This window comes from Rhododendron vialii, chromosome 13a, assembly GCF_030253575.1.
Source record: "Rhododendron vialii isolate Sample 1 chromosome 13a, ASM3025357v1".
NCBI classification, from domain to species: Eukaryota; Viridiplantae; Streptophyta; class Magnoliopsida; order Ericales; family Ericaceae; genus Rhododendron; species Rhododendron vialii.
In genome coordinates this window covers 31,395,536-31,420,971 of record NC_080569.1, presented here as the reverse complement: position 1 = coordinate 31,420,971, position 25,436 = coordinate 31,395,536, and the positions used below count along the sequence as shown (strand labels likewise).

Genomic DNA, 25,436 nt, shown 5'->3' with positions numbered 1-25,436 from the left:
TGATCACCCCATCAATCAACCTAACTTCTCTCAAAATTAAGTAAATAAATTTAATAAAAGTAGAAAGATTCTAAATTGTCGACGGACACCAGTAAAACGAAAACTATCTTATACCAGATGTATTTAACAAATAATACATAAAGTTAATAAAGTTCAAACTATCTTGCCCTTTTGGTTTTGGGCTGATTTGGTTTGAGTTGGTTCCTTACCAACCTTTAGGGCTGTTTTGGGGTTTTTTTTCTTTCTTTTGGTTTGGACTCAGCCTGTTGGGCTTACATCAGTTTCCTCTGTGTGGTTAAGAAATGAGGGTCTTGGATGGTAAGGCCAGTGTATCCAAGTCCCAATTAGCTATGTAATTCGTGTTGTGAATTAATAAATAATTTTTTGCTGATAAAAAAAATATATATAACAGCAATCACAAAGGAAAATTGGAACGTTTCATCCCGTGATTCCTATAATCAAATTCCATTTGGTGGTAACAATAACAATCGAATAACCATGTTTTGCATCGCATCCATGTACGCTAAAGTTTATCTCGAAAACGACGAGGATACAAAAAGAGACAACAAAAGTTGAAAAAATTAAATAGAAAATGAAAAATTGGAGCAGAGAAATGTAAAACGCAGAGCGAAAGCAAAATGAACGAAAATCAGGAAACTACCCGTGGCATTGGCAATACACTGCAATGAACAAAAAGTTCCTTACCAACTCGGGCCAAAAAAATCTGCATCGGAGCATAAACCATCAAAGAAGAATTGACATCGTTATTCGCACGGTGGCACATTAACCCATTGTGGGAGAAAAATTAACATCGTTATTCGCCACATCGATCCAAAGCACAGCCGAAAAAAATAACAAATGGAAAAGGACCAGCAGAATCTCACCTTCGATGCAAAAATAACTACTCCATGGCTCTCTCTCTCTCTCTCTCTCTCTCTCTCTCTCTCTCTCTCTCTCTGAAACGTCTCAAAGATATATGGGATAGAAATCTAAAAAATATATGGGATAGAAATCTCAAAGATATATATATATATATATATATATATATATCGGAACGGTTCAAGGGACACCCTAAAAAAACACCCAAAAAAACACTCATAATCGTAATCTCATAGTTCCCGAACAAATTTTTATAATCCGAACCGTTCAATGTGTGCAGAATGTGATTTTAAGGGTGCCCGCGAGAAATTAGCAAAAAAAATGACCAGGAAAGGTTTGATTTGAGCAGTTTTTATTTGAACCGTTCAATAAAAAACTGTTCGAAACTGTTCGGATCAAGCCCTTTCCGGTCATTTTTTTTGCTGATTTCTCACGAGTACCCTTAAAATCATGTTCTGATCACATTGAGCGGCTTGGATCATCAAAATTTGATCGGTATCTATGAGGTGTTTTTTTAGGTGTTTTTTTGGGTGTCCCCGGAACCGCCCCGTGTATATATATATATATATATATATATATATTTGCTTCCTTAATTAGTGGGATTGTAGCAATTACAATTACCTAAAATTATGGGATCATTAATGGGATAGGAATGAGAGAATTTTGAATTCTCAATTTTTCAAATCCTTAATGAATATATTCTAAACCATTCTTTCTCTTTAATTTTATGAAAATTTTAAATTCTTAATTTCGTGAATTTTTGTAAATCGGTCATATCATATTCTAAACTTACGTAAATATAATTCGACCGATTTCATTCATAGATCATTCATGGTTTATTAACCATGAAAATCATGAATAAAGATAATTCATGGTTAATAAACCATGAAAACATGAATAAAATTCACAAATCATAATTCATGGTCAATAAACCATGAAAATCATGAATAAAGATAATTCATGGTTAGTAAAATATACAAACCATGAATAAAATAAACCATGAAAATCATGGTTAATAAATCATGAGATACATAAACAAACCATGAAATCGTAAACACAACTCAACCACCAACAAAATTGGGGATATACACATACATAGGTAATTCACCGAAAATCATGGGATTATTATCCCTTTCTTCATCAGACATTCATGAACGATGAAATACACAACAATGAAAAACTCCATGAAATATACTTTTATTTAACACCAAAATTAACCACAACAAAATACGTTAGTATATTCTCATTTATGAGGAAAACACTAGTTCAATTGAAAAGGCAAACACATCTTTTTTAAAATAGCTTCAGATGCATATATATACAGACTTAGAAACAAAACCCAAAGTCATTGTTTTTAAACCCGTTGATTTTGGCAAAGGTGAAGTTGAATGACAATGGCAACGGAGTGCCGTTCTTTGGTGACAGTCGGGATTGAGTCGTCTGGGCAAATCACGGCGATGGAGAACCGCTGCAATTTGACGGCGACGGCCCAGGAGTGGGTCAAGAGTGGGCCGGGTTGTGGATCACCAATGTGATGACGATGGAGAGGGATAGAGGATGAGGGACACAACGGGATGGGATGATCGATGGAGCAGGCGGTGTGAGACGGGATGGGCGGTGTGAGGCTGACGGGATGGGTGGGGGAGGTCAATGGGTGGAGGGCAATGGGGGATGGTAATGTCGAAATAAGGGAGAAGGGTTTCATCCTCTTCTTGGATATATACAGAAGAAGTTTACTTAGCAAGGAATGGAAGGCGTGATTTTTGGGATATGGAAGATCAGAAAATAATGCTAGAGGATGAAAACATAAGCATGAAAAAAGGGCGGGATGAATTCTTACATAGCATGAATAAAGAGGATGGATATTTAAATATTTCTAAATAAATCCAACCACATCTACGATCCAAAAGCTCGTCCCGTCCAACTTTCGGTTGGAGGGTTATATGTAGTTGTTCCTTTTTTCTTCTTGTTTACTCGAGTATGTGTGTAACCTCACTCTGCTCGGGCCTCTCAATGTATCCATTTGAGTTTTTATAAAAGTTTCGTTTGCCGACAAAAAAAAGCTCGTCCCGTCCAAACCTCGTGCAACTCCGCAGCCAACCTGAAAAAATATTGTAGCCGGAAAGTATATAATACAACAGGAATAGATGCGGCTAAGGAATAAACAAAATTAGCAATAAAGTAGTTTTGCCCCTACAAATTCAGAAAAAAAATCTTTTTTTTTTTTTGCTCGGCAAACGAAACTTTTATAACACTCGAAGGGATACATCGAGCGGTTCGAACACAGTAAGATTACACTCAGAAAAAAAATCTTTACCGATATCTGGTTGAGTTGATTTTTTACAAGGCTCTATAAAAAATACTCCCTCCGTTCATCAAATTGAAATATTAATTGAGGTCTTTAATACAGCGCATAAAAATTAATTCAAAAATTATAAACGAAAGTAGTTGATTTTTTATTTGAAAAATGGCAAGAAAGAGAAAATGAGACTCTCAATATGGAACGGATGGAATATTTTAAAAATAATAAACGGTTCGAATTATTTTTTGTGATCCGAGGTGAACTCACAAAACTCATATGTATCGCCAAACATGTACACGTCAACAAAATCACCCTACAAAGTTATGGACGCACTCCTAATAAAATGACGGCAAGAATGGTAGAAGTCTTCGCAAGAAATACGTTTAGGGTTTAGATCTTATTGAAAATGATGGCACTAAATTACAAAATAACACTTTCGTGAGCAGATAAGGGGTTCCAACACTGAATTACAAAATAACACTTTCGTGATTCGCGACATTCTCTCTGATTTCTGTTCGCAATCTGGACAGTGTGTTAGCTCCTCCAAATCCAAAGTTCTGTTCTCCAAAAACGTCGCCCACGCGGACAGAGTTAAGCTTGCTAACATCCTCCAAATGCCTGTGGCTCTTTCCTTTGGAGACTACCTTGGCTGCCCCATCCTGGACAAGAAACCGAAGAAAGCTGATTTCAAATCCGTTCTTGATAAAATAAACTCCAAACTTGCTGGTTGGAAAAACAAAATTCTTCCCATGGTGGGAAGAACTACCCTCATCAAATCAGTCTACTGTACTATCCCGGCTTTTGTTATGCAGAACTCCATGCTCCCCATTTCAGTCCACAAAGCCATTGACAAAGCCAATAGGAACTTCCTTTGGGGTTCTACTGCGGAAGTGAGGAAAATTCACGCTGTGGGTTGGGAAAAAGTCACCAAACCCACTGAGCTTGGGGGTCTTGGTATTAAAACTTCTCTTGAAGCAAATACTATTGCCATGGCCAAGCTCAATTGGAGAGTAAATGCGGAGGACAGAATTTGGTCACGCGTTTTACTATCCAAATACATGCATCGCTCCATTGCCTATAACCGCCCCTCTCCCACTTGGAGAGGCTTGATCAAGGGGGAACACATTTATAAAACTGGCACCAAAGTAGCCATTAGAAGTGGCATCAACACCTCCTTTTGGCACCAAAACTGGACTGGCCTTGGCCCGTTGAGATCTTTAATCCAAGGCCCTCTCCTTAGGGATGAAGCTAACCTCACTGTTAGAGATGTTTGGGATACCAATGACTGGGATCTATCTAGAATTTCCTTCTCCTTCCCCTCTAACATTCTCCCCACATCTTCCTCATTCAACCCCAGAGGTTGGATCCCCAACCGGACATCACGGTCTGGAACTATTCTCCCAATGGCACCTTCTCCTCCAAATCTGCTTGGCTCCTCACTAGAAACTTTGCCTGCACCCCCCCTTTCGACAATTGGACTTGGGTTTGGAAAATTAAAGCTAATCCAAGAATCAGGAACTTTTTCTGGCTTGCTGCCCAAAATAGACTCAAAACAAAAAACCTGCTCTTCATGAGAAATATTTCCCAAAATGATCTTTGCGAGATTTGTAATGCTGACAATGAAAGTGTGACTCACGTCCTTCGAGATTGCCATGTGGCTATCAGTGTTTGGAAAGGTGTTGGTATTCCTAGCGGTGCTCTCCCATCCTTCTCATCTCCTCTCCCCTTCTGGCTAAAGTTAAACTGCCAAACTAAAACCATACACCAATCGAGAATTCCTTGGTATGTTGTTTTCCCTTTCACTTGTTGGAACATTTGGCTTCTCAGAAACAAATCCATATTTCAAAATGACCCAAGTCGAGCAAGAGAACATCTCCAGTCCACCGTTGCCTCTTCAATTGCCCTGGCCATTGAATGGAACCATATTGCTATTCCAGCCTTGAAACCACGAAATACAGTCACTGTGCTCGTGAAATGGTGCCCTCCTGCCACGTCCTTCTATAAATTGAATACAGATGGTGCATGCAAAAAAGGCCTTTCACAAGCACAAGCTACAGGAGGTGGTCTAATCAGAGATGACAAAGGAAAATGGGTAGTTGGCTTCCACAGAGCTCTTCGCCAAATGACAGCCTTGGAAGCAGAACTGTGGGCTCTTAGAGATGGCCTAGAACTTGCTTACAACAAACTTCTTGTTCCCATGTGTGTGGAAATGGATGCAAAGGCAGTCATTCAATTGATTACAGGGCCCATTCAACCCAGGCATATTCTAAATAATCTCATACATGATTGCAGATGTTTGATGAGACAGCTGGGAGTGGAGAAGATTGACCATATCTACCGAGAAGGGAACAAATGTTGATAAGAGGTGCTTTGTGATAAATATGATTGATTCTCATTGATTAATTGGTGGAACACAGCCACACATATATAGGAAAAGAATACAACCAACTAGGAAACAATAATTATGGAAACAGAATAATAATCCTAGAATTATGGGAAGAGATTGCTCCTATAATTATTCTGACGGATCTCAATTGATTCGGTCCGCTAATACTCCCCCTCAAGATGGAGCATGGAGGGACGTAATGCCCAGCTTGGATGTCAGGAGACGAAAGTGGTCAACACCCAAAGCTTTGGTAAAAACATCTGCTAGTTGGTTAGCTGAGGCAATGTGATGGAGCTGAAGCAGGCCTTGTTGTACTCGTTCACGGACAAGGTGGCAGTCGATCTCAATGTGCTTGGAGCGCTCATGGAATACTGGGTTTTGGGCAATGTGTAAGGCTGCCTGGTTGTCACAATATAGCTTGATTGGCAATGAAAGAGGGACTGCTAAATCACAGAGTAAAGTTTTGAGCCATAGTAATTCGCAAGTGGTGGAAGCCATGGCCCGATATTCAGCTTCAGCGGAAGAGCGGGAGACAACACTTTGCTTTTTTGTGCGCCAGGAGACGGGGCTACCTCCAAGGGTGATGAAATAACCCGTAGTGGAGCGCCGAGTCATAGGACAACTGGCCCAATCCGAGTCAGTGTAGCCAGTGAGTTGGAGGTCCGAACGGGTAGGAAATAGTAAGCCATGAGAGACGGAGCCCTTGAGGTAGCGAAGAATACGAGTAGCAGCTTCCAAATGCGGGACCCGAGGGACATGCATGAATTGACTGAGGAGATTAACAGCGAAAGTGATATCTGGGCGAGAGATGGTGAGATATATCAGTCGTCCAATAAGCCTGCGATAAGAACTCGGATCAGAAATTGGTTCACCACTATCAGTCGTGAGTTTAAGATGTTGCTCCATCGGGGAAGAGGCTGGACGACATCCTGTTTGGCCAGCATCAGCGAGGATGTCAAGAATATATTTGCGCTGATTAATGAAAATACCCGCGGTGGAGCGAGCCACTTCAATGCCCAAAAAATACTTGAGTTTGCCAAGATCCTTTAACTGAAATTTACTCGACAAGAATCCCTGTAAGTGGCGAATAGATGCTAAATCGTTGCCTGTAACAAGTAAATCATCAACATAAACGAGAACAATAAGAATTGTAGAACCAGTTTGCCGAGTAAAAAGGGAGTGGTCAGCTTGGGATTGTCGAAATCCGTCAGAGAGAAGAACAGCAGACAGCTTAGAGTACCAATTGCGAGAGGCCTGTTTGAGGCCATATAGGGATTTCTGTAAGTGACAAACACGCGTCTCCCCCTTTCGGCCATATCCCGGAGGAAGAGACATGTAAACTTCTTCATCGAGGTCACCATGTAAAAAAGCATTGTTAACATCTAATTGGTGCAAGTGCCAGTTGCGAGTAGCTGCAACAGCGAGTACACAACGAACAGTGACCAACTTTGCAACGGGAGCAAAAGTGTCATGGTAATCCAACCCCTCAACTTGAGTATAGCCTTTGGCGACCAAACGTGCTTTGTATCGTTCTACGGATCCATCTGCTTTTAGTTTAGTTTTAAAAACCCATTTACAACCGATTGGTTTTTTGCCAGGAGGAAGAGAACGAAGGACCCATGTTTTGTTATTTTCTAGTGCCTTCAGTTCGTGAGAAATAGCATCACGCCATTGGGTGTGGTGGATGGCTTGACTATAGGAAGTAGGATCATGCGAATGAGATAAGGCCGAAAGAAAAGCAAAGTGGGAGGGGGAAAGATTGGAATAGGAAATGAACTGAGTGAGTGGATAGACCGTACCTGAAGACTGGAGCAGAGCATCGGGGGAGGCAACAGTGTCAGATGGAAGGGTAGGGCAAAGGTAGTCCCGGAGGTAGCCTGGAGGCCGATGGGCTCGTGAAGGCCGAGAGGGGGCGGCTGGGGGTGTCGGTTCCAGATTGGGAGATGGCTCGGGTGGTGGGGTAGGAGGAGGTGGAGCTGGCGGGTGGGTGGGTGGGGGAGGGGGATCGGGGTTTGATGTAGGAGAGGGGTTGTCAGTTGGATTGAGATGGGGTGGGTCAAGATAGTGAAGGGGTTCGGTCGGGTATAAGTCAGTGTGACTGGGGGATGGGTTAGCAGGGGGTGGAATATAATGAGGGCTTTGGGTATGAAAGGGAAAAATATTCTCAAAAAAAGTGACGTCCCGAGAGATAAAAAAAGTGTTTGTGTCGAGGTTAAAAAGGCGGTATCCACTGTGGCGGGGAGGATATCCCAAAAACACACAAGGGACGCCGCGGGGTTGAAATTTGTCACGGTTGACACGGGATGTCTGGGCATAGCAAAGACATCCAAAAACACGCAAGAATTTATAATTGGGGGTGCGACGAAAAAGACATTCATACGGGGAGGCATTTTTCAATGTTTGTGAGGGAGTGCGATTAATGAGATAAACTGCTGTTAAAATGCACTCACCCCAAAATTTGATGGGAAGGTGGGCTTGGAAGCGTAAGCAACGGGCCACATTTAAGATGTGACGATGTTTACGTTCAGCAACCCCATTTTGTTGAGGGGTATCAACACATGTTAACTCTTGTAAAATGCCATGGTCATGAAATAATTTTTGAACAGGACGGGATAAAAATTCAGAACCATTATCTGAACGAAAAAATTTAACTTTTGTGTTGAATTGTGTTTGGACCATGTTGATAAAAAATTGAATTTTGGAAAGGGCATCCGATTTGTAACGCAATAAATACACCCAAGTAGTACGCGTGCAATCATCAACTATAGTTAGAAAATAACGAGCCCCACAAGTAGAAGGAGTATGATAGCCACCCCAAATGTCAACAAAAATACGAGAAAAAGGGACGACACTTTTATTGAAATTTAATTGAAAAGGTAGTCTAGTATGTTTGCCACGCAAACAAGCATCACAAGGGGAATTTTTATTAGGGGAACGACAATGTAAAAAGGAAGGTAAGCTAGCAGAGGCTGGATGGCCTAATCTTTGGTGCCATAGGGTAGGGTCATCGGTTGGGGATGTGAGGGCAGCAGAGGAAGAAGTGCGGAGGTAGTATAAGCCATTGCGTGCCTCACCCGCTCCAATCACAGTCTTCGATTTGAGGTCCTGAAAGAGACAGAATTTAGGAAAGAAAAAAACAACACACTTAAGATCATGGCATAACTTTTGTACAGATAACAAATTAAAACGAAAACTAGGAACATGCGAGACATCAAAGAGGGTGATAGACGGGGTGACTATTATTTTTCCGATATGAGAGATGGCATGAGTGGATCCAGAAGCAGAACGAACTGGCAAAATATTATTAGTAGCTGTATAAGAAGTAAAAAGTGATAAGTGAGGCGTCACGTGAGAGGACGCACCGCTATCAATAATCCAATCATTTGAAAATAAATGGGTGTTACCAGTGAAAAAAGCAGATGGATTATCGTAAAAGCCATAAGCTTGGGACGCCTCGGCGGGGCTCAAGCGTGGAGTGAAATCCATGTCCGGTGTTTGCGCTGCATAATTGGACTGGGCAGAGGATTGGTTGGGGAGGCGATTGAAGAACCATTCTGGATACCCAATAAGTTTAAAACAGCCCGACTTATAATGACCTGCACGGTTGCAATGAGTGCAGTGAGCGTTCGGGTCTTTGTTGGGTCGGGATGAAGTATCAGGCTGAGCATGGTGCAGTTGGCGTGGTGGATTGGCAGGCGAAGGGAATTGTTGTGGTTGCCGTCGGGATGGAGACTGCTGTGGTGGCGGAAAAAAACGTGGCCCTGGTGGATTTCGGTGTTGTCCACTGTTGATTTTGGGTTGATTGTGTTGAGTTTGGAACCTGTGACTCACCATGGCCGAGTCTTCTTGAATGGGCTGAGTGGTGATGATAGGTTGTGGATTTTTGGTGTGTTCTTCCGCGGTTAACAAGCCATGAACCTTTCCAAGGTCGGGAAGCGGATCCATGGCGAGAATCTGAGTACGAAGAACATGATACGGTTCGTTGACTCCCATCAAAAGCTGGTATACACGCTTATTCGACACCCTTTTTTGCCAAGCTGTGGCGGTACCACATGTGCATTCCGGAAGTGGATCAATCCCATCGAGTTGATTCCAAAGCGTTTTGAAGGCATTATAATAATTGGTAATATCAAGATTACCTTGTTGAAGATGAGTGGTCTCTCTTTGAATTTTAAAAACGGTAGCATTATTCCCTTGAGTGAATCTGGATTCAAGATCACGCCATAGTTCATACGGCGTGCGGCAACTGGTTAGGCTTGGAGTAATTGTGTTGCTGATGCTGTTCAACAACCATGAGAGAACCATCGTGGAAACTCGTTTCCACAGGGGTTGAATATCGGGATCTGTGGGGCAAGGTAGGGTGTTATCAATGAAACCCAGTTTATTTTTGGCACAAAGGGCCATTGTGATAGAACGGCTCCAGGACCCATAGTTGGTATGGGTTAGAGCAATATCAACAAGGGGGGTACGGGGGTGGTCGGCTGAATGAAGAAAATAAGGGGAAGAGAGATCAGAAATAAGTTTCTGAACCTTTTCTTGAGCCTCAACCATGTCTGTAAAGATGGATTGAAGGTTGAAACTGCTGTATTCTTCCAGTGTGTCGTCTTATGCGAAGGAGAAAGAGCAAGAACATGAACCCTGCTTTGATACCATGATAAGAGGTGCTTTGTGATAAATATGATTGATTCTCATTGATTAATTGGTGGAACACAGCCACACATATATAGGAAAAGAATACAACCAACTAGGAAACAATAACTATGGAAACAGAATAATAATCCTAGAATTATGGGAAGAGATTGCTCCTATAATTATTCTGACGGATCTCAATTGATTCGGTCCGCTAATAAATGTGCTGACTTAATAGCCTCTATGTCGTTCGATGATGAATTAGACTTTCATGTACTTGATGTTGCTCCGGTCTGTATTAACTCGCAACTTTGCGAAGACGTAAATGGGGTGGAATACCCTAGACTCTTGTATGCCCCTTAATTTATCTATCTAATGTTCCTGGTTTACCAAAAAATAAAGGGGTTCCAACACTGAAGCTATATATTCTACCGGCTTTTTTCTCCTTCAGTTTTGTTTTCTGTTTTTTTTTTTCAGGTTCTTGCTTCTTCTTTTTTTTACAGGTTCTTGTTTTTTGGATTCTTTTGGGTTCTTTGTTTGTTGTTGTTTTAATGAAAGTACTATATTTGTTGTGTTGCTCCTCAAAAAACAAAATAGCACTTGAAATATTGTCAATTTAGGTCCACGAACATGTACAATCTTTGTCACATAGTTTTTTGCTCATGCTCTCAATCTTCACTTTTGCAAATCAGTAGCTTTATTTGTTTTGAAAGATGCTTTCACGCTCGAGCTATATCTCAATATCTCTTGTACCCGTACACGCATTATGTGACTTAGGGTACAATGACTTGCAGTGAAAGAAAATGGGTATTGCACATAGCATGTTGCAATACTTCTCTTAGTTAATAAACTTTTTTTTTCATCAATATGGTTAGGCTTAATCATTCGTCTCAACGAGAGGAATAAAAAATGTGAAATATAGCATAAGTGATTGAAACAAGTTCAAGAGAGACATAAAAAAAGACAGTCTTTTATGAATTTTTTTCGTCTTTAATTATGTTTTTACAGTTTTGGATACTATTTTTTTTACACTTTCCAAATTATTTAATTTTATAAGAATAACAAGAATTTAATAAAAAAAATCAGAAAAGAAAAGCAAAATAATACTTGATTTTGTTCGATCCAAGCCTACCCTAACTGCATCAATGACATTTTGTTTGTTTTTTTTGTGGTAATCTTTAGCTATTTTCATGGAGGCTATAAATAGGGATAGAGATACAATCAAGAAATTTGGGCGTTGCAATGTGGTCTGTCTTGGTGCAAGTAATTTATTTTCCTTCCAGTTGCAATTCGATCGACTATTGTTTGTTTAGGGTGTGTAGGGTACAAGTAAATAAAGCTTCTTAATTTTAGTCGTTTGTTTTGTCCTTTATTTGAAAAGTTAAGTTCATGTATTCAAGTCCATAAAATTTCGTGCATTAGCTTTAATTCCTTCTCTGTCCAAACAAAATGAAATCCAAATGCACGTAAGCTGACTTGAATATCTAAATTATTAAAAAAAAATGCAAATTTGACTGAGACAAAGTTGCACAGCAAGGTGAGCGCAAATCACATCAAGCAATCTGTTCTTGACAATTTTGACAAAAGCGATCTGTTCTTGCATATATAATTTATTATAAAAAAATATAAACAATTTTTTGGGTTGTGAATAGGATTTTTGGATATCCAGTTTGGAATGGAGGAAGTAATAATCATTTTTGAAATCTGACAGGAACGACAACCCTCGACTAGACCTTTTCTTTAATTAAAGATAATGTCATATCACAAACCTGAAGGCAGTATAAGATTTCATTACCCAAGAAGAAGAATGAACCAAAACTACTGCGCTGATAGACAAGAGCACTCTAATACAGAAACAGACCACGGCAAATAGACCTCATCATGGAACGGTAACCCATAAGCCAACCCGGGCAAGGCAGCCTCTGCTAGACCTCATCCGGTTCCATCCATGCATGGAACTAAAAAAAAATTCCAATCATCTAATGTAGTTAATTACTACTGTAAAACAACTTTGTGAGAAAAACTTATTCACGGAAGAATCGTGAATATGTTTTTTACTGAGGCGCTCAATTCTAACCATTCAAAGTGTGTTGGGCGGTTTGGATTTTAAATAAACTATTCGAACGAATAGTCTAACCCTTCGCGCGAATAGAATTTTTAAAATCCGGATCATTGATTACCCAGACGGACGATAATTTCTCTTTTCGATTCATTTTCGGGGTAATTGTTCAGAGTATTTAAAATGGGAATGACTTCGGTGTCCCCAGTTATTTTGGCGACACCGTAACTTTTAGCATAATAAAACCATTATGAGTATAACCAAAATCCATTACAAGCATAACAAAACCATAACTTGGCATAACTTGTTTGTTATGCCTTGATGGATTTGGTTATACCTTGGTTGGTCTTTTGAATATTCCTTGATTATGCTTTGTTTGGGTTTTGTTATGCTTGTAATGGGTTTTAGTTATACTCATAATGGTAAAATTATGCCAAAAATTACAATGTTTCCAAAATGACCGGGGACACCATAGCATCATTCATTTAAAATTATTAGACTTCTATTCCGATGTTACTTTTTCCTTTACATCCACGGCCCTTTCACATCTCCTTTCAATTCGTCCGCACCCCCTCTTTGTCAAATATCCTCTTTAATTATTTCACTGCGAGTAATGTTTGTTTACGGGAATATTGGATCAATATAATAATCACTTGGCTCCCACATTTATTACTCGTTATTGCGCAATTTGTCGTCATACAAGCGCCTCTCATGTTTTCTTTGACATTCAGAGCACTCGACAGAAATTATATTGTGTGAGCATCTGCAAGACCCTAACGTTTATGTAGTCCATGTACGAACGCCCTCAGCTCAGGCTGGCTCTCCTCCCACTCTCTCGTCTTCGTCGTTTTCTTGCTCGCGAGTGCTCATCATCTCTCCGGTCTCGTCTTCTCGGGCTCCAGCCGGCCGCCTCGTTCATCTCAGACGTAAGATTTCTGGACCATTTTTTCTTCTTCCATTTGATGAGGAAAATAAACACCCACATTTAGCTTGTACGAACACTTCAGAAAACTTTCTCACATGAGCGTGACTGTTTTGATTTCATTGGAAAGTCGTGAATGCGCGTGACTGTTGAGTAATGAACTTTTGGGCAAGTGCTGGATTTTGATTAGCTTTTTCTTTTTCTTTTTTTTTTAGGATTCATCCATATATTTTTTTTTCGGAAATATAAGTTTAAAGGTTCTTCCGCATAATCGTCAAAAATTCCGAAATTTCAATTCTCAATGTACGCATATAGTCTCAATAAAACATATTAAGCACAGGGTTAAATTGTTCAAGCGTATTTCAGCCTTTTTTCCGAGCAAATACCGTCGGGACATGTTTTCTCGAGCTATGCATGAGCCTCTAATGATTTTTGCCTGATAGAGTTGTGTTTGGCTCGAGAAAGAGAAGGTGAATAACACTTATATCCTTCCTGAGTGCACGCTCGCAAAACCCTTGAATGCTCATGAATAGCTCATGAAAACACGTCCCGTCGATAATGTTCATAAAAAAGACCAAAATACCCCTAAATGAGCTTTTAACCAGTCTTTGTTCCAAGAATTACCTACGGGACATGATTTCTTGGGCATCCAAAGATTTTTGTCCGATAGAGTTCTGCTTTGCTCGATAGAGTGTTGCTTTGCGGTTTAGAGTGTAGTTATTTGCACAGTAGCATTTCCTCTTTATTGCTTGGTTGCCTTCAATACATTTGTTTGTACTTCCCGAAATGATATTGGACGTGACAAACTAGTTATTGATTCCCCATAAGTTACATTACTAGGTTTCGGTACATATAGCACAACTCTTAATTAATTAATGACCATCTTTGATTTGGTTTGGTAGCTACAGTGGAGGAAGGATACTCGAGATACTTGCCACTCTATAAAAGCGAGAAATGATATAGGTACCGACCATGGAGGAGAGAAAACGTACCGACGGCCGCCGGCGGGCCGTCTCCGGCCACCGGACGGCCGATCCGAGCCGTCCAAAAATTCTAAAAAAAAAAACCGATGGGGCCTACGCGAGAATTAATGGCATCCGAGGTGTGTAAGGTACTTGATCCGAGCACCCTTTTTTCTTGTATATATGTATATACGTGTATATACACACAAAAAAAGTGCTCGGATCAAGTACCCTACACACCTCGAATGCCGTTGATCCTCGCGTAGGCCCCATCGGTTTTTTTTTTTAGAATTTTTGGACGGCTCGGATCGGCCGTCCGGTGGCCGGAGACGGCCCGCCGGCAGCCGTCGGTACATATTCTCTCCCCCACTTTCGGTACATATAGCACAACTCAAAGCTATAAAGCTGTACTCCAAGGGAAATGGGCGATCGCCGAAAGATTCTTCGACCAAGTTCCAGGCGCTCTCACAGCCCCAATCAATGAATTATCAGAGACAGCACTTTTCGTAGCAGCTGTGCATGGAAGAAATACAAACGATTTCATTAAGAAGTTGGTGGATAAGATGCCACCAGATAATGTTGACGAGGCCTATGGCAGTGTTCTGAACAAGGCTGCGGATGTCGGAAACACTGAAGCCGTAGAAGCCATTTTGTTAAAAAACCGGTCTTTGGTATATTACAGGGACGATATTATGTATAAGAGGACTCCGTTTACTCGGGCTGCTACCAATGGCAGGAGGGACACCCTTTTATATTTGTTGGAGTTCGTTAAGGATGATGAGGATTCCTCTAAGCTCTTCCCCGATGAGGATTCTGCTGCTTTCCTTATGGCCGAGACAATAAGATCCGGATATTATGGTGGGTAACACCCTCTTGAATTTATTTCCTTAATTACATAATAGTCTTAAATCTTCACAATTAGATATTTATTAACTAGTAGTACTATATTTTCTATCGTTTCCAGTTAAATTGTTGTTAAATTCTTGTTCAATAATTTTCAGATCAACCTATCGTCTTGACCAACGGAATCTAAAAATAAAAAATATGACTCAAAAAGTCGCTAAAAATGAAAAAAAATAACAAAAGATAATGAAAACTGCTTAAATTTACTGTTGGTCCCCAAACTATGAACGAATTGGGAGTTTGGATCCCAATAAAAAGTTATAGTTTGGTCCCCAACAGAAAATTTGAGTCTATTGAGTCCCCCCAATGATTTTTTTAATGGTCCTCATTACTAACTGTCCAGATTGACCATCAAATACAGAGGCTTGTGTAACTTTGCTAAAAAATAGGAGTTTTTAAGTGCATACAATTTCAATCTCTTATATATTTTGGTTCCATCACTCAACACCAGTGATCATTTGTCCTCCCCTCCACCAGAACCTGCCGCCAACACCAAAAATTATAATCCTGTTGAGAAATAATACTCTTACTTATTGTCAATAATTTGCCCAATATATACAAACATCTTAATTTCTGGCGAACTCCGGCCACCACACACATTTACCCACCCTTGTCTTGAGCTTCCCACGAACCCATCCCCCAAATCCCAATTCCGGTGAATCAACTCCTCCCCTCTCTACCACACCTTCTTTTTTGAAGTTTATTTTATGTATTTATTAAGTAACCATTTAAATCCTTCCTTCAATCCCTACATTTGACAATCAATATGGACAGAGTTAGTTAATTATGGGGACCGTTTAAAAAAAATATTATACATTGGCCACTTCGCTAATACTTTGAGATCAATGCTACAATTAAGTCCAATGAAAACTGTCTTAAATAGATATTTTCAACTTCATTTCATACTTTTCTACTCTCTCTCTTCATTTTTTCTAGTTAAAATAAATGATTAATCTCATAATATTAATGGAAAAACAAACAACAAAATACAAATCACAATCAATAATACCTATTGTATTTGGGAAATTAATTTTGCCAAGATTCATCCTTAATAAAAGTACTCATGAGTCATAAGATAATATCTAAATTTTTAATTTTTAAACGGAGTCCAATGTGTCGTTTGGCGGTTCTTGAAGATGATGAAATTAAGACGTGGCACATCATTACGCATTGTGGATTATTTTAAATTTTTCTTTGCACGTGCAGATATCGCTTTGTATTTGGTTAAAAAATATCCGCTTTTAGCTTTCTCAAAACGAAATAATGGTGTCTATGGATTGGAATCATTGGCTACAACAGCTGCTTCTGCATTCAAGAGTGGCACTCACTATCGATGGTGGCAACACATAATCTATGCTCGTGAGCTCTACCTACTGAATCTCATGATCTCTACTTCTATATGGCTCATGCTTAATTATTTAGTAACTTTTCGATCAATGATGCCATGTCAAAATATATAATGATCACATGCATTATATTCCCTATCAAGTCTCTGGATCCATATACGGATATACCCTATAAAATAGGCATTTTGCACATTAAAAAAACAGATTGTAATCCTTGCCACAACCGATGAATAAATAAAGTTGACCCAAGTCTCTCTCTGCCCCCGAAAAAACTTAATGATTAGACCAGTCTCTTGTCCACTTCCAAGTACAAATCCACCCCCGCATTGTTACAAACCACCACCACCCCCCCCCCCCCCCCCAAAAAAAAAAAAAAAAAAACAAACTCAGAGAAGAATATTTTTATTCATCATATTTTATTACGGTGTACAGTTATACTCTTTCCGTCCCAATTTACTTGTCCCAATTTTATTCTAACTGAAAAAAAAAACTAATTACTCCATCCGTCCCAATTTACTTGTCTTAATTCTATTCTAACTAGATAAAAAAATTAATTATATCTTTAAATTGGTAATAAATTTTATATCCAATATGAATCTTATTTGATAAATCTCGATTTGTTCTATAATACAATATTTTCAAAATCATCTAAAACATTATAAATTATAAGATATAATCAAGGGCAAATTTTCGTAGTCGTCCCTCTAGTTTTACGGTTGTCTCAATTTCCTCCCTCTAATCTCAATTGTCTCTATTTCGTCCCAGTAGTTTATTTTACGTTCCAAATTGGTAAAATCGTTAACACCGTTAATGAAACTAACCGAAAAAATATGATTAAAAAATTAAGTGCTCCAATCTTCAATCCAGTTGAACCAGTGCAAAGATCTTATTTTTTTGATCATTTTATTTTAGATGGTTGTAATAAATTTTTGGCTCTAAGGACTTTCAACGAGCACCCGAAGACTCCTTATTTAGTTTCAGAGCTCTCTTAGGGTGCTCATTGAAAAGCCTAAGAGCCAAAAATCCATTATGACCATCTAAGATAAAATGATCAAAAAAATACGATCTTCGCACCGGTTCAAACAAATTAAAAATTGAAAAACTTAATTTTTTAACTATATTTTTTAATATATAAACGGTGCAAAAAATTAAGTGTTCCAATTTTTAATCTGTTTAAACCGATTTGAAGATCTTATTTTTCTAATCATTTTATCTTAAATAGTCATAATGGATTTTTGGCTCTAAGGCCTTTCAATGAGTATCCTAAGAGAGCCCTAAAGCTAAATAAGAAATCTTCCGATGTTCAAAGAAAGGCTTTAGAGCCAAAAAAAAAGAAAGATAAAATGATCAAATGATCAAAAAAATACTCCCTCCGTCCCTTATTTTGTGTCCAGTATGTCATTTTGGGTTGTCCCTTAATAAGTGTCCATTTTGTAAAGTTAGGAGGGTGAAAGTTGGTGAATTATCTATTTTGTCCCTAAAAGTAGATTTCATTTTAAAAAGTTAGTGAATAAAAGTGTAATGATGATGGGTAAGTAGGGAAAGTAGAGGAAAAAGTTGATGTGAAAGGTGTAATGATGATGTCTTTTTAATAAGTTGGAGTTACGAAGCAGGACACTTAAAAAGGGACGGGGGGAGTAATATCTTCACATCGGTTCAATCGGATTGAAAATTGGAGCACTTAATTTTTTAGTTATATTTTTCTATTAATTTCATTAACGGTGTTAACAATTTTACCAATTTGGAACATAAAACAAACTACGGGGACAGAATTGAGACAATTGAAACTAAATGGACGAAATTGAGACAGCCGTGAAACTAGAGGGACGACTATGAAAATTTATCCTATTGAAAAGTGGCACAAACTCCCAAAAGTGACAATTAAATTGGGACGGAGGTAGTACATTTGTAGATGAGGAATGCTACATACACTACACACTTTCACTACACCATCCACTACATTCTTTATGGGACTCATTTCAGATCCAAGAAAAAATACAGAAAAATATCCATAAATTTTAAAATAATATTTTAGAGGGTCCCGTAAAAAATCAGCTCTAACAGGTTTCGATAAATATTATTTCTGGGTTCGTATGTTCGAAACTGCGCAATTGAGCATTTTCACTCCTATAAATTTAAAAATAATACTTACCGATACAGGTTAAAACTGATTTTTTACAGGGCCCCCTAAAATATTATTTTAAAATTTATGGATATTTTTCTGTATTTTTTCTTGGACCCGAAATGAGTCCCATAAAAAATATAATTAATGGTATAGTAAAAGTGTGTAGTGTATGTAGCATTCCTGTTTATAGAGATGGATCACCAGTACAATTCCTTTAATCAAGCTATTTCCTAATGAACAGCTAGAAATACTTTTGGGAGTGCTACTTTTTTGCAACATTGTGGTATATTTGGATTACAAGGAATGATGTTGTCTTCAACAACAAAGCTGCTGATCTCAACCAAGTGGTAGAATTAAGGGGAATTTAAATATTCATCCTCAAACCTCATTCCACGTAAGAATTCATCCCGGTCATTTTGAACAGTTATGTTTCCATCCTTTCAGATGGTGAATTACCTATTTTACCCTTTTAATAATATATTCATATATATTTTATTAAATTGACATCCTAAATTAGTGGGATTCAACCATTTTTTAATTTAATAAGATTCAACCATTTCCTAATTTAGTGGGATTCAATCTCAATAATTACGGGAGATAATTATGACATATGATTTCAAAGCTTAAAAGATTCGTAATAACCAAATTTCACCGATTTACATTCGAAAACGATATTTATTTTTTCATTTATAGCACGAGTTATCATGAAACCTTTTAGAACATGGTGGATTGACCATATTTTTATTTTTTGCAAAATTATCATAAATAATATTTCAGAACATATATAATATTCATACTGACCTTGTTTTTCATGCTTAATATGTCATGAAAACAATAAACCAAAATCATGATTTCTCGGTGGAACTTGAAAACCCATAACATTCCAGGAAAATAGCCCCTTTTTTGAAACATGGTGGATTGACCATGTTTTTATTATTTGGAAAATAATCTTAAGAAATATTTCGGAACATACACAATATTCAAACTGACCATATTTTTCGTGGTTAATTTATCATGAAAAATAATAAACCAAAATCATGATTTCTCGGCAAAACTTGAAAACCCATAACATTCCGGAAAAATAGAATGAAAAAACCATGAATATAAAATATTTTATTCATGAATATACACCACGAAAAAATATGAATATACAATGTTTTATTAATGAAAACTCAACAATATGAAAAAATACATCACGTTTGAAACAAAAAACACCATGAAACGAAAAAGGTACAAAACTAACGGAGCTAACCAGCAAGAACACGAGGAGATGGAGGAGTCATCGTGGATGCATGTGGATCGGACGGAAAAGTCAAGGTCGCGGAGGCGGCGAACAACGGAGAGGAGCTTCGAGAGGTGGGAGGTAGTAGGCGGCAATGAGTTTGTCTTGGGTTAGAATCTCCGATGGCGGGCTTGCAGCGGAGGAATCACCAGCGACAGCGGAGGAGAAGACGACAATGGATCAGAACCATATCCACTGATGTGGTTTGTCAGACCCAATAAATAAAGCAATTGCCATATTTAATTCCAATTGCAATGTGAAGGTACTGATATATATCTTTTTCTTTCCATTCATGATGTGTTTATTCAATGGGGATTTAGTGTGTATATGGAGTGGATTTTAGTTAGTTTTAAAAAGTTTTGGAAAAGATGACAAAGATTTGAATTATCCCCCTTCATTTTCAAATCATCAATCAAATCCCATTTAATTAGGAAATCATAATCACATAAAACCTAATTACATGCCACCTATTTAGGCAACATCTGTTATGCATATTTATTTGTAAGGGTACAATTGGTATTAAAAAAGAGAAAGGATGAAAACATAAGTGCAAAAAAGTCAAAGGATGGAAACTTACGAAGAGTGATGAATAAGGATGAATATTTAAAAACTCCTAGAATTAATCAAAACAAGGGCAGCACTATGGGTCAAAGTCAAATTTGATGTAAAGCTGTATACGGTGGAAGAGTTCAAAAGGCACCTTAATGGTGTTAGAAGGCTCATGATTTAAATATACTTTTGGGTGTATTTTTTTTTTCCCCTAGGAGTTGTTGTGAACTTTCTGATTCTCACTTTCCTTTTACTCGATATACCCTCTTTAAGTCTAATAAAAAAAATTCTTTGCCGATCAAAAAAAAAAATGTAAAAGACGAAAGAAATATAATCCTAACAATAGAAAATAATCGAAATTCCCTCTCTCTCTCTCTCTCTCTCTCTCTCTCTCTCTCTCTCTCTCTCTCTCTCTCTCTCTCTCTCTCTCTCTCTCTCTCTCTCTCTCTCTCTCTCTCTCTCTCTCTCTCTCTCTCTCTCTCATATCACAAGAGATAATCCACATAATCATTGACCATTAACCCAATATCTCAACATATCTCTCTCTCTCTCTCTCTCTCTCTCTCAAGAAAGCTAATTCAACTATTCAAGAGTACGAAGCACTTCATCAAATGAGACCCTTAATATAATTCCCAAATAATTATTTTAAAAAGATAAAATCAACATTGTTGAAATACATTACAAGTATTTAACAATATAATTACAATAAATTACTTATCATTATGTACCTTTATTCAAAAATATTACTTAAATATCACTCTTCTGTATTTTTGAAAAGCAGTAATTAAGCTCTCTTACTAATTTTATGTGTAGGCATAGCGTATGTAAGAGTTTGAAAATTAAGGAGCCCTCAAATTTAGATAAAATTGGACTTCGAATGAGATTGCATCCTCAGTGTGTGCCCATAATCGGCCGTTGTTCCGTAATAAGTATACAAAGTTGCTGAGTTACGTTTTTAATTTATATTGTGAGCTATTTGCACGTATTCTTGACTTTTTAGTTTAAGACTTTACCCCAATAACATAAAATCCTAAATTCATCCCTACAAACATGCATTTATGGATCCCATACATGTTGTGCTTGTACCGGCCCGACCTTGTCAACAAGACTACATCAAACACTTCTCATTGTATGCAAGTAGAGTGAAGTGCAGTTGGTACCTCCTTTGTACTCTCATGCACATGGGCAGAGTTCAATCCCGTAAGAATCCATTCCTCCTCCGAAGTCTCCTAAGATAGGGTAGATTAGAATTAACGAATGAAAAAAAAAATATCACTTCTCATATCAATATTGTACATCTTTCCTTCTTTGGTTTTGAATGGAGGAAAAGTAAAAAGGCATTTATGTTTGCAGGTGTTTAGAACATGAGAGTATCCATAATGCTATAATCAAAAGTAAAAGATTTTTAAAGTTAAAAATGTTGGTGCAAAATATAGCTCACAATGCTATAATCAAACTTAATAATCTCCTTAGAAATAATCAAATTTTGGGTTTTGGATAACCAAAATTAGCAACCTTTTGACAATAGACAAATTTAATAGACCCTACATATTTTCAATCAAATACACCAATTATTATACAAAATTGTTCTCTCTTCTCTTTTCCTCTCTCTCTTTCTTTTCGAACAATATTTTGGGAAAAAAAATATTTTACAAAAAAATAATTTTTTTAGAAAATAGTTTTTTCCAAAAAAAAAATTCAAAAACTATTTTCTATTTCTAGTAAATAGTTTTTATTAGTTTCAAAACTATTTTTAGAAATATTATTTTCTACTGTTCACAGTTTTTAATTTTTTGTAGTTTAAAAATATGATGTGACAATTTTGGTTATCCAATTTTGATTATACCATTGCAGAAATCTACATTGCTAACCTTAAAAATCTTTTAGATAAATAATCAAAAGCTGATGTGGCTAACTTTTGGTTATCAATTTTTTTATTATAGTATTGTGGATACCCTGAGCACATGTCGCTAGCTAATATTGCTAACATGCAAATGCTAATTATACTTTGTGTTTTTCCTAGAAGATGTTCCTGTGAAGTCGGTCGACTGCATTATAAACCACACCCTGACAGTTTTAGTTGAGAATCCAGTTGACGACGCTGATCAAGTTATGGGACGGAGTTGGGCTAGACTTTTGGTGGAATACTTCTGCATTTCCGGTTTGTCATCAATTTAATTAAGCACTACTACAAAAACTTAATTTACCCGTGATCTCTATGATTTTTTGACAATTTTAAAACTGTGATGGATCATTTAAAAGTCATGAGATTCAATCACCGGTTTTCCCGTGAGTAAAGATATGTCCAAAAACATAGTTGAAATATGTTCTTCTTTTTATTCAAGTTCTAATGGATTGAGATTTGGTTTTTTTAAATGGTTTGAATATCGTCATAGTTATATCAAATTAAATAATTTATGACGTGTTTGATGTTTTGATTTTTATGACGTGCTCTAATTGAAGGACCTCCACTGAAAACTATTTTGTTGACGTCCTTCCCCTAACTGAAAACTATTTTAGCGTCCTTATAGCTAATTTTCCTTTGAATTTCCTAGAAACAAAATTATACATATAGAAATTTACAACTCTCTAAATTTACATTCACTGAATTTTATTTTATATTTTAGTTGCATTTTGTTTTTGAACTCGATTTGTAATATAAAGTTAGAATGAAATACTTTTTTTTTTTATGACAAATTTATTTAAAGTTATTGTAATTATTTAAGAAAACATTTTTATCATTATTTCTCTTCCTATTTATATATATATACTCCTGCAAGAACTCGTTGGGGACCATGCTACTATAATTTTGCCTAGGGCCCCACAATGTATAGGGCCGGCACACATCAGTCATTACTGTTCGATTTTTTCCTGAGTACTTTTGTAATTGCAGTGCCTTGTATTAAACACATCCAAAAGCAAAAAGAGATGCATCTTCTAACTCTTGAGCTGCTCAAGTGTTTCTGTGAGGGAATTGCATCTCTACAAGACTCAGCCAAGCACAGCTCACTTACACGAGAGGCAATCATGTCGGCTGCAAGGAATGGGATTCCCGAGATTGTGCATGAAATTGTGGAATCATTTCCTTCTGTACTTTGGACTAAAGACGAAGACGGCCGGCGTGTATTTGAGAAGGCGGTTTTAGAGCGTCAAGAGAATGCATTCAACCTTGTATATCAAATGGGAAAGTATTCTCGAGAATTTGTACTACAACATTATGATGAAGGCAACAACATCCTACACTTGGCCGGAAAACTAGCACCTCCAACCAAACTCAGCCAGATTTCTGGTGCAGCTTTGCAAATGCAACTTGAGTTACAGTGGTTTGAGGTAAATACTATGTGCTCATTTATATTTCAATTAAATAAACTCAATCTTTTGGAACAATTACTCCATCCGTCCTAATTTGTTTGTCATCTTTTTGAATAATACTCCTTCCGTCCACGTTTGCGGAATATAACTTTTTTATGAAACACAATCATTGCATCTATTAATGCTCAACTTTTTCAAAAGTTACCCTCCTAACTTTTTGAAAAAGATAACTTTAGTTCAAATGGCAGGGGACAATAAGAGAATTTTGTTGCTTTTGGTTCCTTAGTACAGTCTTTCAATGTGGACAAATATTTTGCGACAAGTAAAGATCACTGATAGGGTTTACTTTACTTTAACATTGCAATTTTCACAATTTAGTCTTGGCAACTGCTACAATAAATGTCCATATTCGGACGTGGTTGATAAAATGGTCATCTAAGTTTAAATTCATACAAGTTATATAGAGATTGTTATATAAATGCAAATCTTGGCGGAGACAATGCATATATACTTACACTATCAAATTTGGGTCCATTGTACTACAATCTGCAATAGTCTTTCGCATTTTTAGAAAATCAAACATTGAAACATAACCAATTGTACGTTCAAATTTTTGGCTATCATACAGGCAGTGAAGAAGCTTATGAGTCCCAGAGATATAGATTGGAGAAACAATGATGGGAAAACTCCTGCAACGATATTTACTGAAGAACATAAGAAATTAGTATCTGAAGGAGAAAAATGGATGAAAGACACAGCAAACTCATGCACAATTCCGGCAGCACTTATTGTCACCATGGTATTTGCTGCTGCAGTCACCATTCCAGGTGGGATCAATGGTACAAATGGCATACCAATTTTCCATAAGGAAGTGGTATTTAATTTCTTTGCCGTTTTCGATGCAATCTCATTATTCGCATCGATCACTTCTTTGCTAGTGCACTTGTCCATCCTCACTTCCCGATTTGCCGAGGGTGATTTTCTCTTTGCTCTTCCAAATAGGCTTGTAATTGGGTTGTTCACCCTTTTCCTCTCCATTACGGCAATGTTGATAGCCTTCAGTTGTGCAATCTATCTTCTATTTGGGAACAGGGCATGGATACTTTATCCGGTGGCAGGGTTAGCATGCGTACCAATCATTTCCTTCGCCTCCCTACAGTACCCTCTCCTTCGAGATCTCATGAAGTCAACATATGGCCCTGGAATTTTCGGTAAACAAAGTGAGGTTCCCTTTTATAGTTGATAAGATGTGATATAAATAATCATGGGTTGGGCGGCATAAATCTTTGTTGCTTTGACTGAAAGGGGAGGGTACAGTCTGTATCAGTTCTTGGATGCATGTGAAAAATATGTCTGTAATGATAGGCCAATTGTCATAATAGGCCTAAACTAATTTCTATTTAAGACAGGCGGTATTTATTGACTTTTAATTATCTTTTGTTTAGCTTTTTGTTAAAAAATTTGAGATTAATCATTTATTTCGAAGAGAAGAATCATATGCATATATATTGACCAACGTCGAAAAAAGCAATTTCTGAATATGACACTGATTACACTAAATATAGCTTATTGAAATTTTTTTGGTCTTTGGCGGATATATCTTGCCTTTGCTAATAATTTTTTGGAGGCGGAGGCTCTACTACCTCAAAGGCAAAGCAGGCCCTACCCATACCTAAAACGGCACAGTTTTGAGGCAACTCTGGTCCCTCCTCTCTCTTTTCTCTCTCTCTCTCTCTCTCTCTCTCTCTCTCTCTCTCTCTCTCTCTCTCTCTCTCTCTCT

The 25,436-nt window shown here is 37.6% G+C and overlaps 2 protein-coding genes across 2 annotated transcripts; one reads left to right on the top strand and one right to left on the bottom strand.

Moving 5' to 3' along the window:
• Positions 1–8,345: 8,345 nt before the first annotated feature.
• Positions 8,346–9,425, bottom strand: LOC131314492 (uncharacterized). Its single transcript, XM_058343164.1, has 2 exons — positions 8,972–9,425; positions 8,346–8,672 (listed from the first exon to the last, which is right to left on the bottom strand). Exons 1-2 carry the CDS (start codon positions 9,399–9,401, stop codon positions 8,638–8,640), a joined length of 465 nt encoding a protein of 154 aa, XP_058199147.1. The 5' UTR covers positions 9,402–9,425; the 3' UTR covers positions 8,346–8,637.
• A 54-nt stretch (positions 9,426–9,479) lies between these two features.
• LOC131314115 (uncharacterized) lies at positions 9,480–25,132 on the top strand. The gene is made up of 9 exons (XM_058342607.1): positions 9,480–9,723; positions 11,379–11,459; positions 12,987–13,181; positions 14,545–14,997; positions 16,249–16,401; positions 22,371–22,505; positions 23,238–23,674; positions 24,285–24,894; positions 24,962–25,132. The coding sequence occupies exons 1-9, from the start codon at positions 9,480–9,482 to the stop codon at positions 25,033–25,035; spliced, it is 2,382 nt and encodes a 793-aa protein (XP_058198590.1). The 3' UTR covers positions 25,036–25,132.
• Positions 25,133–25,436: the final 304 nt, after the last annotated feature.